This window comes from Sarcophilus harrisii, chromosome 1, assembly GCF_902635505.1.
Source record: "Sarcophilus harrisii chromosome 1, mSarHar1.11, whole genome shotgun sequence".
In the NCBI taxonomy this organism is placed as follows: Eukaryota; Metazoa; Chordata; class Mammalia; order Dasyuromorphia; family Dasyuridae; genus Sarcophilus; species Sarcophilus harrisii.
In genome coordinates, this window is record NC_045426.1 from 361,064,336 (window position 1) to 361,078,130 (window position 13,795).

At 39.8% G+C, this 13,795-nt stretch overlaps 1 protein-coding gene across 4 annotated transcripts in view; it reads right to left on the reverse strand.

Moving 5' to 3' along the window:
• The window catches only part of MAPK4 (mitogen-activated protein kinase 4), a 215,430-nt gene that overhangs the window by 53,319 nt on the left and 148,316 nt on the right, over positions 1-13,795 (reverse strand). For all 4 annotated transcript variants that reach the window (XM_031945952.1, XM_031945951.1, XM_003759545.2 and 1 more), the window contains one exon: positions 8,402-9,946. In XM_031945952.1, coding sequence (XP_031801812.1) covers positions 8,402-8,947 — 546 coding nt within the window. In that variant the 5' untranslated portion in view covers positions 8,948-9,946. The remainder of the gene's footprint in view (positions 1-8,401; positions 9,947-13,795) is intronic.

Below are 13,795 nucleotides of genomic sequence, written 5' to 3' on the forward strand. Positions count from 1 at the left end.
AGAACATGGGTAAAGTGTATAAAAACAGTGTCTCTCATAGAAGCTAACTAACCATTAAAGAGATTGGGTTCAGATTTTCGCTCAGGACAACAGGTAAATAAATAATATAGTATAGTGAAATAGTAGGCAGCTAAATGGTTCAGTTAAAGCGCTGGCCTTGCAGACAGGAGGAGCTGACTTCATAACTAACCTCAGACATTTACTAGATATATGACTCTAAGCAAGTCTCTCAATTCTGTCTTAATGCATTAGAGAAGGGAATGGCAAACCACATCTTTGTCAAGAAAACTCCAAAGGCAGTATGGTCCAAGAGATCACAAAAAGTTGGATACAACTGAACAACAATAACATTGTAGATAGAGCTGTGAAGGGAAATTCAGAGAGCTGAATTCCAGCTCTGGTCCTTTTGGTAACTGGAGGGGTGATGTTGGTCCAGTCAGTCTTTTGTTTCTCTTTTTGACTCTTATCTTCCTCATCTGTAAAAATCAGAGGATTTGGGAAGAAATAACCTAGAAGGACCAAGAGCCTGTTTAGTTCTGGCATTCTTTAAGCCTAATTTCACCAAAGGAAAGCTCTATTCTTAACACTTATCTTGTAAATGTGATTCATGGAACTCTTAAGTTAGAGAGAGACAAGTCAGGACAAAGACAAGACTTCTCAGCACCAAGGAGAAAAGGAGGGGTCAAAATGATGCTTGCAAGGTTAGGGTAGGGCAATGGTTCTAAGACTTTTTAGTCTCAATTTACTCTAAAGAGCTTTTGCTTAGGTGGGCTATCTTTATCAATATTAGAATTAGAAGTTAAAACTGATAAATTAAAAAACCCCATTTAAGTAATTTAAAAGCAACAATAATAAGCTCATTGCAGGTAACATTTTTACAAGAAATAACTATATTCTCCAAAACTAAAAATAAAAACAACAAAACAACAAAAACAAAACAACTTAGTGAGAAAAAGGGCATTTTAAACTTTTTTCCTTTTTTGCAAATCTCTTCAGTGTCTGGCTTGATAGAAGGCAGTTGAATTCTAAAATCTGCTTCTGCATTCAATCTATTGGGATGCTTTGGTCAGTATATTAATGACGAAAATCTAATCTTACACAGACATGAAGTTGGAATGGGGAGGATCATTTTAATGGGCAAATAATAGATAAGTAGTATTATGAAAATAGTTTTGATCTTGTCAATATCTTGAAAGGGTATCAGAGATCCCCAGGGTCTTTAAACCACACTTTGAGCCACTAACATAGGAATACCTGAAGCCCAAGAGAGGAGGAGTTGATCTGTATACTCTTGACTTTGGGGATCAGGAATTAGGACACAACCCTTTGTATATTCAATGCACAAGTTGTTTATGGGTTTATGACGAGAAGCTTTCCCTATTCTCTCTAGCTCTGTTAATTTTCCCCTTCTAAATTCTGACACATAAGCAGTCAGAGTTATAAGATTGCAGAATTCAGTATTGGAAAGAAAGCTTGGAGATAAATTAATCCAGTTCTAGCCTGTATGGCATTAGGAGACCGAGGATAGAAAATTGGGTTATCTGAGGAAACAAATGGGCAGGGTTGGTTTCCACTAAAATAGTGAAGTCGACCTGGTTTGGCATCCATGTCCTCTTCATCCTTTCCTTTCCATTTTCTTTTATATAACTTCTCATCCTTCTCTTCCCTACTGGAACAGCTATTTATTTTCTCTACACAAAGAAATTCTTAACACAAAAGACACCAAGCTTTCAGGGACAAAAACTTGGCCATAATATTTCCTATTACTTTCTCCCACTTTCCATTTCCATGTACTTGGGGTTCCCCCTGATCACTCTCCTCTTCTTCCTCTCTAGAAAACATGATTTCAATTAATCTGATACATTCATTTAAACTAATGTTCTCCTTTCCAGGAACCTTGCATTTTACTAGAGGAAAATTCTAAAATGAATGAAAGGAATGAATTTCTAATGGTGAAACATGAGAATTAGAGACTCTTAAAAATAGATGTCACCTTAGGGCTCCTCTAGGGTCTACATTATCTGCTGCCCCTTCAGTCATAGATGATCATCTAATTCAATTGAACCTATGACTGACCATGCTAGGGGACATGGGAGTTCTAAAGGACAAAGAGTTGCCCTTGTGTCTTGTTCTCCAAACTTGAACAGAGAAAATCTGAGGTCAGGAGATGGCTCCGGAGGCATCAACTACTTACAGGTGTTTTTCAGAGGCATTTTCAGAGCCTACATTCTGCACATTCCTTCTGCATTTTCTTCTTTCATCTGGATAAATGATATGATTCAAGAGGGAGCTGGCTGTGCCATGCTCCTCTGTGACATGAGACATGGTGCCCCTGAATTTGAGCTTTTTTGTAAGAGGATGTTTCCCTGGTAAAGACTTAAAATGCCTTTTTTTTGGCAGGGGAATTGCTATAGACTTGTCTTCAGAAGTATCATCTAGTCTCCACATGTTCTTTAAGAAAAACAAACAAACAAACCCATAATCAAAAAACCAACCATCATCCTCAGACACAGGCAGATAGCTTGGAGCACAGTGCCAGACACGTTGGAGACAGTCGATACTGATTTATGATGGTCCCAACAGAAGCTTAGTCTTTACTGAGCAGGCACAGGAACACTGTGTAAGGAGAGCCCAGCAACAGGAATCATGGGAATTCAGTGGACAGGAACAAACATTTAATGGTGCAGTGGAAAGAGAATGGAGTCTGAAGACTGGATTTGAATTCTACCTCTTCTTATTCCCTTTATGCCTTTGGATACTTCACTTTCATACAATACAATCTGGATTAAGCTAAATGCATACAAGAAGTACAGAAAAAGTAGAAAAGCTCCCAGGGTTGCATGGGTAATATAAGTTTCTATCGAGTTGGGGGGGGATTAGAAAGGGTTCCTGGAAGAGGTGGGCCACAGGTTGGACTAAAAGTGACAAGAAGGATTTCAAAGGCAGGAAAATGGGAGGGATTAGAGAATAAATCCATTCTGAGGATAATGAGAATATTTAGAGGTAAGAAAGAATAGATCTGACTGGGGAATGGTGGAAAGTCCAGTTTGACTGGACAGCATCTGAGAAGATTGTGAAATTAAAGCTAGAAAAGTAAATTGAAGCCAGATTGCAGAGGGCCTTGAATGCCAGACCAAAAGGTAATAATACCTCACTCTAGATTATAAATTTAGTGCTAGAAGGAAGCTTAATGATCATCCAGTCAAGTACCCTTTTATAGATGAAGAAATGGGGTCTAGAGAGAATAAGTGACTTGTTCAGAGGTAGGGGGGATTTTGTGAACAGTGACTCAAGTAAATGATCCAATATCCTGTTCTTTGAGCTAATGGTTCAGTGACTCTGGGTGAGGGGCTGACTTTGAGTTCCTTCTTCTAGAGAAGTATCTGCAATTAATCAAGCATTTAACATGCTGCTCAGGTACCTCTGAGCTGTCTCAGGAAGATTTCTAATAGTTCTTGAAATTTACACAGGGCTCAGCAAAGCCTTAAGATACACAAATTTTGGGTTTGTTTTTTTTTTTTTAATTCTACTTACTAATAAGAAAAATTCAGATGTGAACATGCTCTGATCCTTCAGATGCCTCTTCTCTGCCACAAAAAGGAGGGAATCTATTAGCGTATCTGTCAGAGCAGAAAGATATTCTTAAAGGGAGCAATTAGGGCAAAAGAAGGATGATCAGAGTATCAGGTCATCCTGGGTGATTCAAAAAAAAAAAGTTCAGCCCTCCTCAAGTCCATCCCCAATTTGTAATTCCCAACTTGGAAGACAAGTTTCTAATGAATTCTGCATGAAAGCCGAGAGGCAATTTCTGAATCTGGAAGAGAAGTCAACAAGGACCAACCCAACTGAAGATCACAGTTATGACTGCATATAGTAGTTACTAAAACAACATTGTTGAATTAAATATAAGGGTGTACCTTCAGACCCATACAATATTCTGTTTTCACATCCATTATTATATTTGATTCTCCAAATCACTTAAAGAAGTAAATAAAGCAGGAAATGAATGAAAAAATTTTTTACTTAGTTCCTACTAAGTGCCAGGAATTATACCTGGGAATATTATCTACATTTAATACATGAGAAAATTCATGTAGACCTAGTGCTGAATGGACTAGAAGTTCTGTACTGCTCAGGGAGTCAAAACACCTGGTTTCTCAACTAGATTGTGGTATACATTAACTGCATGACCTGTGGAAAATCACTTCTCTCCATGCCTCAGTTTTCCCATATGTAAAATGAAGATAGAATTGGCTCCTAAATTCCTTACAATTGTTATGATCATAAATCTACAAAGTGACAGTGACACAGAATAATAAATGAACAAATCACATTTTAAGGTTTATAAAACCTTGGCATTCTCACATCGAAAGGCACACTATAGGTATTATTATTCCCCAGTTTACAGATTAAGAAACTGAGGCAGAGATGCCTGGGGACCATAACCAATGAGTAAGTAGGTGAATCTTCCAGATTCCAAATCCAGTGCCCGTTCTACCTTGCCATATGAGCAAACTGACCTCCATACTCCCACCATACCGATGACTGATTTCCCTGAAGATACTGGCTTCCTTTGCCTGGCTTTTCCCTTCAGACTCAAGCAAACCCCTCAATTCCAGGGAGGCAGCACATTGCGATAGTCCCCTGGGCATCCTGTATCTCTGGGCTGAGATCTCCCCGAGACCAATAACCTGCTGAGGGAGCTGGGGCCAAGGACCTGATGTTCTCTCAAAAATGAGGACAGGAAGACCAGCCTCAACAGGGAAGCTCTGAGTCCCTGGGGTGTCAGAGTCACATGAAGTCTCTTCTAAGAGCAGATGCACACAATTAAAATTGTAATCATTTATTGGGTGAGGGACACAGAAGCCTTGAAGAAAAATTAAACTCTTCTCAAAGAGGCACACGTTTCCTAACCGTGCTATGCCAGTCTTTCCCTCCTATGTATGACACATGGGGTCAAAGGCATCCAGACAGGGAGATCTGGGTCTGAAGTGCTACCTCTGTTAATTAGAGAAATCACTTCTTTCTAAGACTCAGTTTCTTATCTGTAAAATAGAGATATAATACTTTCTGCCTTGGAGGTTCAATAGAGGAGGGGAAAGACTAATTAAAAACATCAACAGGCAGGTAGATGGCACAGTGGATAGAGCACTGGCCCTGGAGTCAGGAAGAACCTGAGTTTAAATGTGGCTCATATACTTAATACTCTTGTGACTCTGGGCAGTTACTTAACCCCAATTACCTTAATAACAACCAAAATATTTCAAACATAAAGTGTTACTTATTATTCTTGTTTTGAGGGGATCATGGAAAAGGCAGAAGCTGAGGGTTCTCGACCCAGAATTAGGCAGAGTCAGAATACTTCCAGGTCATATCCCTGGCTCCCTCTCCTTCTTGGTAAAACTAATTTTATCCAAGAAAGTAAATGAGGAATAAGTTACAAGGACCATGTAGCTGTCAAAAACCTTCACAGTCTGAAGGAAAAAAAATCTCTTGTTAGAGACTGAAGAGAGGGAAAAAAAACCTTGTTTTTTTCTTAAAGAAAGTCTGCATCAAAACAATCAAAATAATCATTTACACTATGATACAGGGTGTTTCAAAATTTTAAGTGAGTTTTAAAGCTCTGACAATTTTAAGAAAAGGTATCAAGGAAGGAACCTAGAGATTTTTATTTTTAAGAGCTTCAAACTGCACTTGAAACTTGGAATATTCTGTATCATGTTCTTTTGTTCATTTTTATGGCATTTATTTTCTCTTCCTCCCCCATCCTCCTCCTGGGAAGGATCATGTGGGAAAAGGGAAATAAAAGGTTTATAGCAAATAGGCAATGGATAGAGTACTGGTCCTGGAAATGGAAAGAGTTCAAATGTAGCCTCAGATACTTACTAGCTGTGTGATGCTGAGCAAAGTTCTGTCTCCCTCAGTTTCCTTGTCTGTAAAGTGGAGGTAATAATAGCATCTACCTCCTGGAGTTGTTGTGAGGATTAAATGAGATAATTATAAAGGTCTTAGCACAGTACCTGGTAAGTGTTCTATAAATGTTATTGTTATTATTATTATAGTCAAGCAAAACAAACCCCTACGTTAGCCATGTGTGAGAGCATGCATCTTTATTTTGCATTTTATTCCATCACTTTTTTGTCAGAAGACTACATAGCAAAAAAAGTTTCCCGTCCATGATTACATTTGGTTCTTAGAACAATCATGAAATAGGTAGGTCAGGGATTATGATTCTCCCTTGACAAGTGTGGAAATTGAAGCTAAGACGGAAAATGCAATCTCACTGCTTGTTGAGTGATGAAATTAATGATGAAATAAAAACTTAGAACTCCTGAATCCCAGCCTTGTCCAAGGCTATTGCTCCAGTGCCTGTAATGGTTTATATTAAGCAGACCCAAGATGTAGTGAGCTAGTGCATGCCAGAGACAAGAGGGGGAGAAATTCCCATGGTCTCTGTGCTTGGAACAAGCTTCTCTGGAACTTGAACATTCTAAGGCTGATGCTCTAGAGTTGGTGTCCCAAGAAGGTGGGAGAGGGTAGGAAGCATTATAAGGCAGTAAGATGAAAACAGATGGATGTTTTTTGATGGATGTGTGCATTTTAGCATTTTGATTATATTCCTGAAGAATGTGCTAGCAGTTTGAACAAATAATCTGGCCACATAGGAAGAAAGGAATTTTAAAAGGACCCAGGTATGGTTAAGAAAATTATAAGAATGACAGAACTCAAGATTTGAAGTCATTTGGATTGGTGCAACCTAGGAGACCAGGTTCTTTCAGGAGGCTTTGGTTCTTAGACAAGAGTGACCACTGGCTAGGCTGAGGAAGAAGAGATAGTCTCTCATCCAATATGATCTTTCTTCTCAATCTGGACAAACAGTAGGACTCTGGGTCCCTGAGATCCTCCAAATGAAGGTGGATTAAGGGATTCAAATGTCTTGAGTATCAGAGGACTAGTTGGGAATGGGGGCAGGAATGGGAAAGAGTTGGCTTTTGGCAAAGAACCCTAGGAAATAAATGGCACATAGCCCAACAGAAAGAGAATTGGGTGAAAAGCCAAGAGTCCTGGGTCCCAGTCCCCTTTCTGCCCTTAACTGTGACCTGTCTAGGATTCCAGCATCTAGAATAATCTCTAAGGTCCCTTCCATAAATCAACCTGAAAATCCCTGTTAAGTTAACTTACTACCTTTCAGGGGCTGAATATTCATTCAGCTTGAGAATGAGTTTGTGCTAGGTTCTTCCTCTTTACTTCCTTTGCTTTCCCTTCTCCTCACCTGGTCATGAGATTGAGCCCCATTTTGAGAGGGTATGTCCAGGAACAGAAAGAGTTAATTCAATTGCAACAAAACCCTAAGCTCAGAGGGCAGGGGATGTATTACTTTTAATCTTTGTTTTCCAATACAGTGCACATAATACGTGCTTTAAAACACCTTGAAGAACTGAATTTGATTACATTGGTGAAAAGGTCTGTTTAACACAAGGTTATGGAATTAACTGTGAGTTTCATTACATAGATTCATTGAAAATTAGAACTGGAAGAGACCTTTGAAATCATCTCATTTAGGGCTCATATATTTTGACAACTGTATTTCACTTTGTAATCTTATTTATTTTATTCTAAACATTTAAAAACATTAATCTGATAAGAAGTCCATAATCTTCCCAAGACTGTCATGACCCACAAATAGGTTAAGAGACCCTGGTCTTGTTTAATTCATTTTATAGAAGAGAAATTACTAGAGAATTACTAGCTCAAGGTCATCCTAGTTGTTAGTGATACAATCAAGACTTGAATCCATATCTATTGACTCTGAGTCAAAATCCTTCTAATCATTCAGGCTTCTAGGACCAAAATCAAGAAAAAGAAGACAGAGCCATCTTTCTATATTGTTCAGACATCTACCTGCCTGAAAAACTGGCTGCCTGGACCAGATGACCTCTTGAAATCCCTGTTAGTCAAGAACAGCCTGCTCTCTTGATATGATTTCAGAGGTTCCAAGAAAGTTGCATTACGGGTGCCTGATGTTCTGGGATGAGAGAGATAAGCATCATGATTTTAGCATCATAGCATGTGCAGAAAGGAGCCCAGAACTTATCTTTCTCCAAATCCTCCTTTTAAAAGGTTAGACAGCTGAGCTGAGAGTGCATGAGGTCACACAGTGAGCTACTATTAGCAAAGTAAAAGGTCCCTTGCCTTGGAAGTCCAGTACTCTCTGCTAACAAAGGCTGGATCCAGTCCCCCCCAATGTTGGGAAGAGCCAAGAGCTGGCTGAGCTACAGAGAATGACATGAACGTGAAGTACTCGAGAACCCCCCTCCTCCTCCCGGCACTTAGGAACATTCCCATGCCATTGCCCACTCTGGCCCAGTCCCTCTTCCCCCAGCCCCAGTGTCAGAGGTACCTTGTGCGAATAATGCTGATCCACAATCCTCGCCAGTCCAAAGTCCCCGATCTTCAGCACGAGGTCTTCGGTGCTGATGAAGATGTTGGCTGGTTTCAGGTCCCTGTGTAACACATTGGCAGAGTGGATGTACTTGAGCCCACGAAGCAGCTGGTACATGAACAATTTGGCATGTTCCTCGGTCAGTGTGCCCTGCTCCAGCAGGCGAGCTAAGTCTGTCTCCATGTATTCCTGGACAATGTAGGCCATATTGAACTTAAAAAGCTCCCCCTGAAGGTCAGCCCCCTTGGGTCCCAGGACCTCGTACACCTTCACGATGTTGTCGTGGTCCAGGCGGCGGATGATCTTAATTTCCCGTAAAGCATGTTTCATGCTCTGAGCATCGCTCATGGCAATCTTTTTCACTGCCACCTTTCGGCAGGTTTGGCTGTCGGTGGCCGAAAGCACTAAGCCATTGACGCCAAATCCCAGGGGTCGGAAGTCAACAAAGCGCCCACCGAGGTCATAGCCATACATGTTGGCAATGCAGTCACCCTTCTCAGCCATCCTCAGCTCAGCACTGTGGGGCTACTTGCGTGAGAGGATGGAAGAAGAAGTCAGCTTCTCTCCTAACACTGCTCATCCCAGCAAGTCAAGCACCTGGAGGGAGGTTCTGTCTGGCTGACTTGCTGACCCAATGCCCAGATTCAATAGGGATATATGTGCCAGGGAAGGTGGTCTCAAATAGGGTCAAGGAGAAGACTTTTCCTCACTCTCAGCCCTCTTTGTGTCCAAGTGGTTCAAAATCCTTTGAAACAGAGCATCTAAGCAGAGAGTACCAATGTATTTTTAATGATGAGCATCCATTCATAAAGCTTACCATCATTTAGTTGGGATCTCTTTAATTCTGGTCTCTGAAGTAAGAGTTTCCTTTCAAATCCTTTAAAAATTACAAATTAAGAGTCCAGAAGAGAGTCCTCTGCTCTGCAATTTAGGAACTGTTTTGGTGACACTTTAGGTTTTCAAAAGTTTAGTGATAACTCAGTCACCATCTACTCAGCAGCTTCTTGCCATGCCCCCAAAATTCAAGGAATTGACTGGCACATCCAATCTTTGGGGCTTCCACCCAAGTGTCCAAACTCAAAGCTGGCAGAATGGCTTTGGGGGAAATGCTGCAGAAAGCCCAGGCTGTAGTTCACACTTGAAGTCATAGACCAAATGCTGGGCAGGTCCTGCAACATTCAGCTTCAGATGGGGGCACTTTGGGCAGCTCCCTCTCTCACCTCTTCATACTTACTGTTCTCTGCCTGGTTCCCAGTTCCATATCCAATTAGATCCAAGACTCTCCTAACTGCAGCATCTTTCAGACTGAGCTTCCCCAGAGTAGCAACCCTGGGTAAATTTCCACACTCTGACTTCTGACACCTTCCCACTTGCATGTCTTTTGTTAATCAGCCCAAATGTTATTTGATCCGTTGAGCAGGTTCAAACACTGCTCACTAGTGGGGTTTCTGGTATAGAGCAGGCAGTCTGGCTAACTCTGTTGCCTGTTTCACAGCTCTTCTCCTAGAAGAGAGGAAAGATTGATTGATTTGATAAGACCATCAAATGGTAAGCCTTTTATGTAAATTCCTGTTCTTTGAAGGTTAACATGAGCAAAGCTGTAGGTGGGAACCATCAGCCCTGACCTTTTGGAAATTCATTAGTTATGCTCTTCAAACACACACATATCAGTACTGTTGCTCAGAAAGGGGGTAAAAAGTAACTCACTGCAGACAGAAGTCAAAGGAGTTACATCCCAGCTTTTTTCCTACCCTTTTACTCACCTTTCTTCTTTTGCAAATATTTGAGTACCTGAAGAAATTATTTCCTCTAGACTGAGATCTAGTTAATATATGTCTTTTAGTAGCTTTCTATTTCGATAGTATAAATATATTTGCCAAATGATTATTATTATTAATAGTAGTATTTGCATAATATTTTAAGAGTTCAAAGCACATTACAAATATTTTATGCTAATAACAATCTGGGGAGATAGATGCTATTATTATCCCCATTTAACAGATGAGGAAACTGAGGTAGCCAAGTTTAGATTATCTGTTCAAGCTTACATAGCTAATAAATTTAAGAGGCTGTATTTGAATTCATTTTTTTCTGACTCCTGGCCCAGGATTTTATCCAATAAATTGAGAAAATCCTGTTGTAACTACAACAAACGACATTCTCTGCTCAGCAAGCCACAGCAAAGATCTCCCCATGATACACTTAGGCTGGGTACACTGAGCATTCTTTTGCTTCTGCAGTGAGTTACAGTCTCTGGCTGTTAACTATTTCTTAAGAGAACACAGTTGTTCAGCCCATCACACAGAGATGAAGTCACCACTATCATCCCCCTCGTGGCAACTTGCTCAAATGACAGATTCAATAGCCAAAAGGAAAAAATCTGTGGAAGGCTATCTGGACAAACAGAGATGTGTAAAATAACAACAAAGGTCATAGCTTCTAAAACATGAGCAGCTGTCCTGGGGCTAATAAACCCCATGGAAGTAGGGAGAAAGCACATGCACCAGGCACCAGGGAAGAGTGAATATGTATTTAGGATACAGGAAGGAAACAGGATAATGCAGCATTTTGTTGGATAATCACCATAATTACCTTTCAGGGACCTAGTAAAATAAATTCTGATAGTTGGGTAGAAGTTGCATAGAGACCACTTTAATGAACTCTTATACCTCTAAATTTTCAGACCCCTTCCACTAAAATGGAATGAGTAGCAGCGTCATTATGAGAAATGCAACTGGAGAAATAATCAAGTAAAACAGCAGCTAGCTCTTAATTTTCTTAAGGAGCATGAGAAGATTTTTTGAAAAGTAAATTTAAAAAAATCAACTGTTGGAATTTCTAGTGTATTTACATGTGAATATTGGATGAACACATTGTAGAGCTTTTTCACAAAATAATCAACAGTAAAACAATGGCAAAAACAATCTGAAGGGGACAAAGATCTTTATCATAGTGACAGAAAGATAGGATAAAAGTCACCAAGTGTACCTTTTCACCTCATCATGTTACTTTGACTGAGACATTGAAATTTCAAGACAATTTACATGGACTTTATGGATAACTGTCAGGGGCATGATGGGAGATGAAAGAAATTCACTGAAATAACACAGTGAGGGGGTTATGAATCAATATAAAGAAAAGATCTTGACAGCCATGACAGGTTTCTACAAGCCTTGACAGGTCTTCACAACTGCATGAGTGAGTCTTTTGTGTCAGTCAGGTGTGATATGACCTTTTTAACAAAAGAATTGAAAACATATTGATTAGCACACAAGCATATTGACCTAGGCCAGTTTCAAGAGAGGAACACTCTCTTTCCTACTTAGAGAGGAAGCAGTAACATCATGAGTGACCAGTGAGAGCTCTTTATAGATGACTCTAGCAGAAAAGTAGCAAGTGAATTCAGATATAGATGATGAAGGAAGAGGATAGTGCATCAGCAGATGAATGCTTTGAAGGTAGAGGAAAGTGGCAATGGCAGGAAACGTTCTAGGACCATGCCAAGGGAGCCATATCAGGTAGAGCCAAAAAGCAGTAAGACTCAGCAAATTTCTGGGACACAGAGATTTCAGAAGTATCCCAGTCTGGGAAATTGTCTAGGGAGCTTTGCTTTCTCCTCATCAGCATGGGAGTCTATGAAAAATTATTCTTATTTATACATTGAGAACTGAGGATGTCTATTGCTTAATTATCTGCTATTTACTTGACTGTTTTAGCCCATCCTGGACTTATTTTCCTGAGTTCAAATCAGAGCTTAGATAGTTATAAGCTGTGTGATCTTGGGCAAGTCACTTAAGCCTGTTTGTCTCAACTTATTCACCTGTAAAATGGACTAGAGAAGAAAACAAAAAACCACTCCAATTTCTTTCCCAAGAAAACTCCAAATAGATCATAAAGAGTCAGATATAACTAAAAACAACTGAGTGACAACAACAACAATCCAAAATACTTCATCCTCAACTGGGGCAAATGAAGGGTTCTGGAGTCATGTAGGACCCATGCTACATTATTGTTGTCATTGTTAATTAGGATATAAAGCTAGAAGCAACCTTAGAAGTGAGCTGGTTCAACCCTCCCATTTTATAGTTGGGAGGAAATTGGGGTCCAGGGAAAGTGAATGATTTGCCAAGAGTCACAGATCTAAAACCAGCTCCCTTGATTTCAAATACAGTTTTTTTTAAATGCCATACTGATTCCCATTTATGTATACATATGATTCCTCTAGTCGAGAACCTTTAGTGACTCTGCATTATTTTATAAAATAAAAGTAAAAACTGACTATCCTAGTTTTGAAAGTCCTATGGGTTGACTTCATTCTAACCTTCTTCATTATCTCTTTTCTTCAGGGTTCTACACTGAGCCAAAACTAGACTATATATTCCAAGTATTTTTTTTCCTCTCTCCTGTCATGCCTAGAATGAACCAACTCCCATTAAGCTCCATTACTTTTACCTACACATCCTACCTACCCACATACACACACATCCCTTGATGTAATTCTCTTTTTTCAAGGATCCACTTGAGTGACACTTCATCCATTTAACCTTCCTTGATTCAAACCTACAGTTCTACTCTCCTATGTTACCTATCCTAGTGAATATCCAGTGGATACAGATTTAGAGCTAGAAGAGACTTATATCCAACCTCTTCAATTTTCAGATGAGGAAACTCAGATCTAAGTGAAGTAAAGTTTTGCCCAGGGGCATACTGTTAGTGAGTTTCAAAAATGGCTTTTGAACCCAAATCCTCAAACTCAAGAGCCAGTGTTCTCTTCCTCCTCAACTATCTCACAGCATATTGTCTGCATGTACCTATCTTTCTCTCCCTTGCACCATGGAGATATGTACATCTTTATTCCCATTAGAGAATAAACTCCATGAGGGCAGGCCTCTGTTCTGTCTATCTTTATATTACTAGCACCTTTCAGTGCTTTCTTTGCACATGGTAGGCACTTAAATGTCTCACAATTGTTCCAAACAACCCTTTGAGGTATGTTGTTCAAGTATTATCGTCCCATTTAGCAGATGAAGAAAGGAAGACTGAAAGTAATACAACAGATACATGCTTACTACACATCATAGCTCCATCAAGAAGACCCTTTGATTCTAAGTCTAAGATTCATTTCATTACAACTCACTGCCATCTCCAACAATTTTACTAAACATTCATCAGACCCCAAAATGAAAGAACTTTTAAAAATCAGAAGGAGAGAGTAGGTAAAGACCTTTGAAATCATCCAATCCAACACCCTCATTTGATAGAGGAGTGAATTGAGGCTGAGTGAGGCAAAGCCTTTGCTTAAACAAAGCACTATCTAGCAACAGCTAATTATTAACAGTCAGACCTAAAATC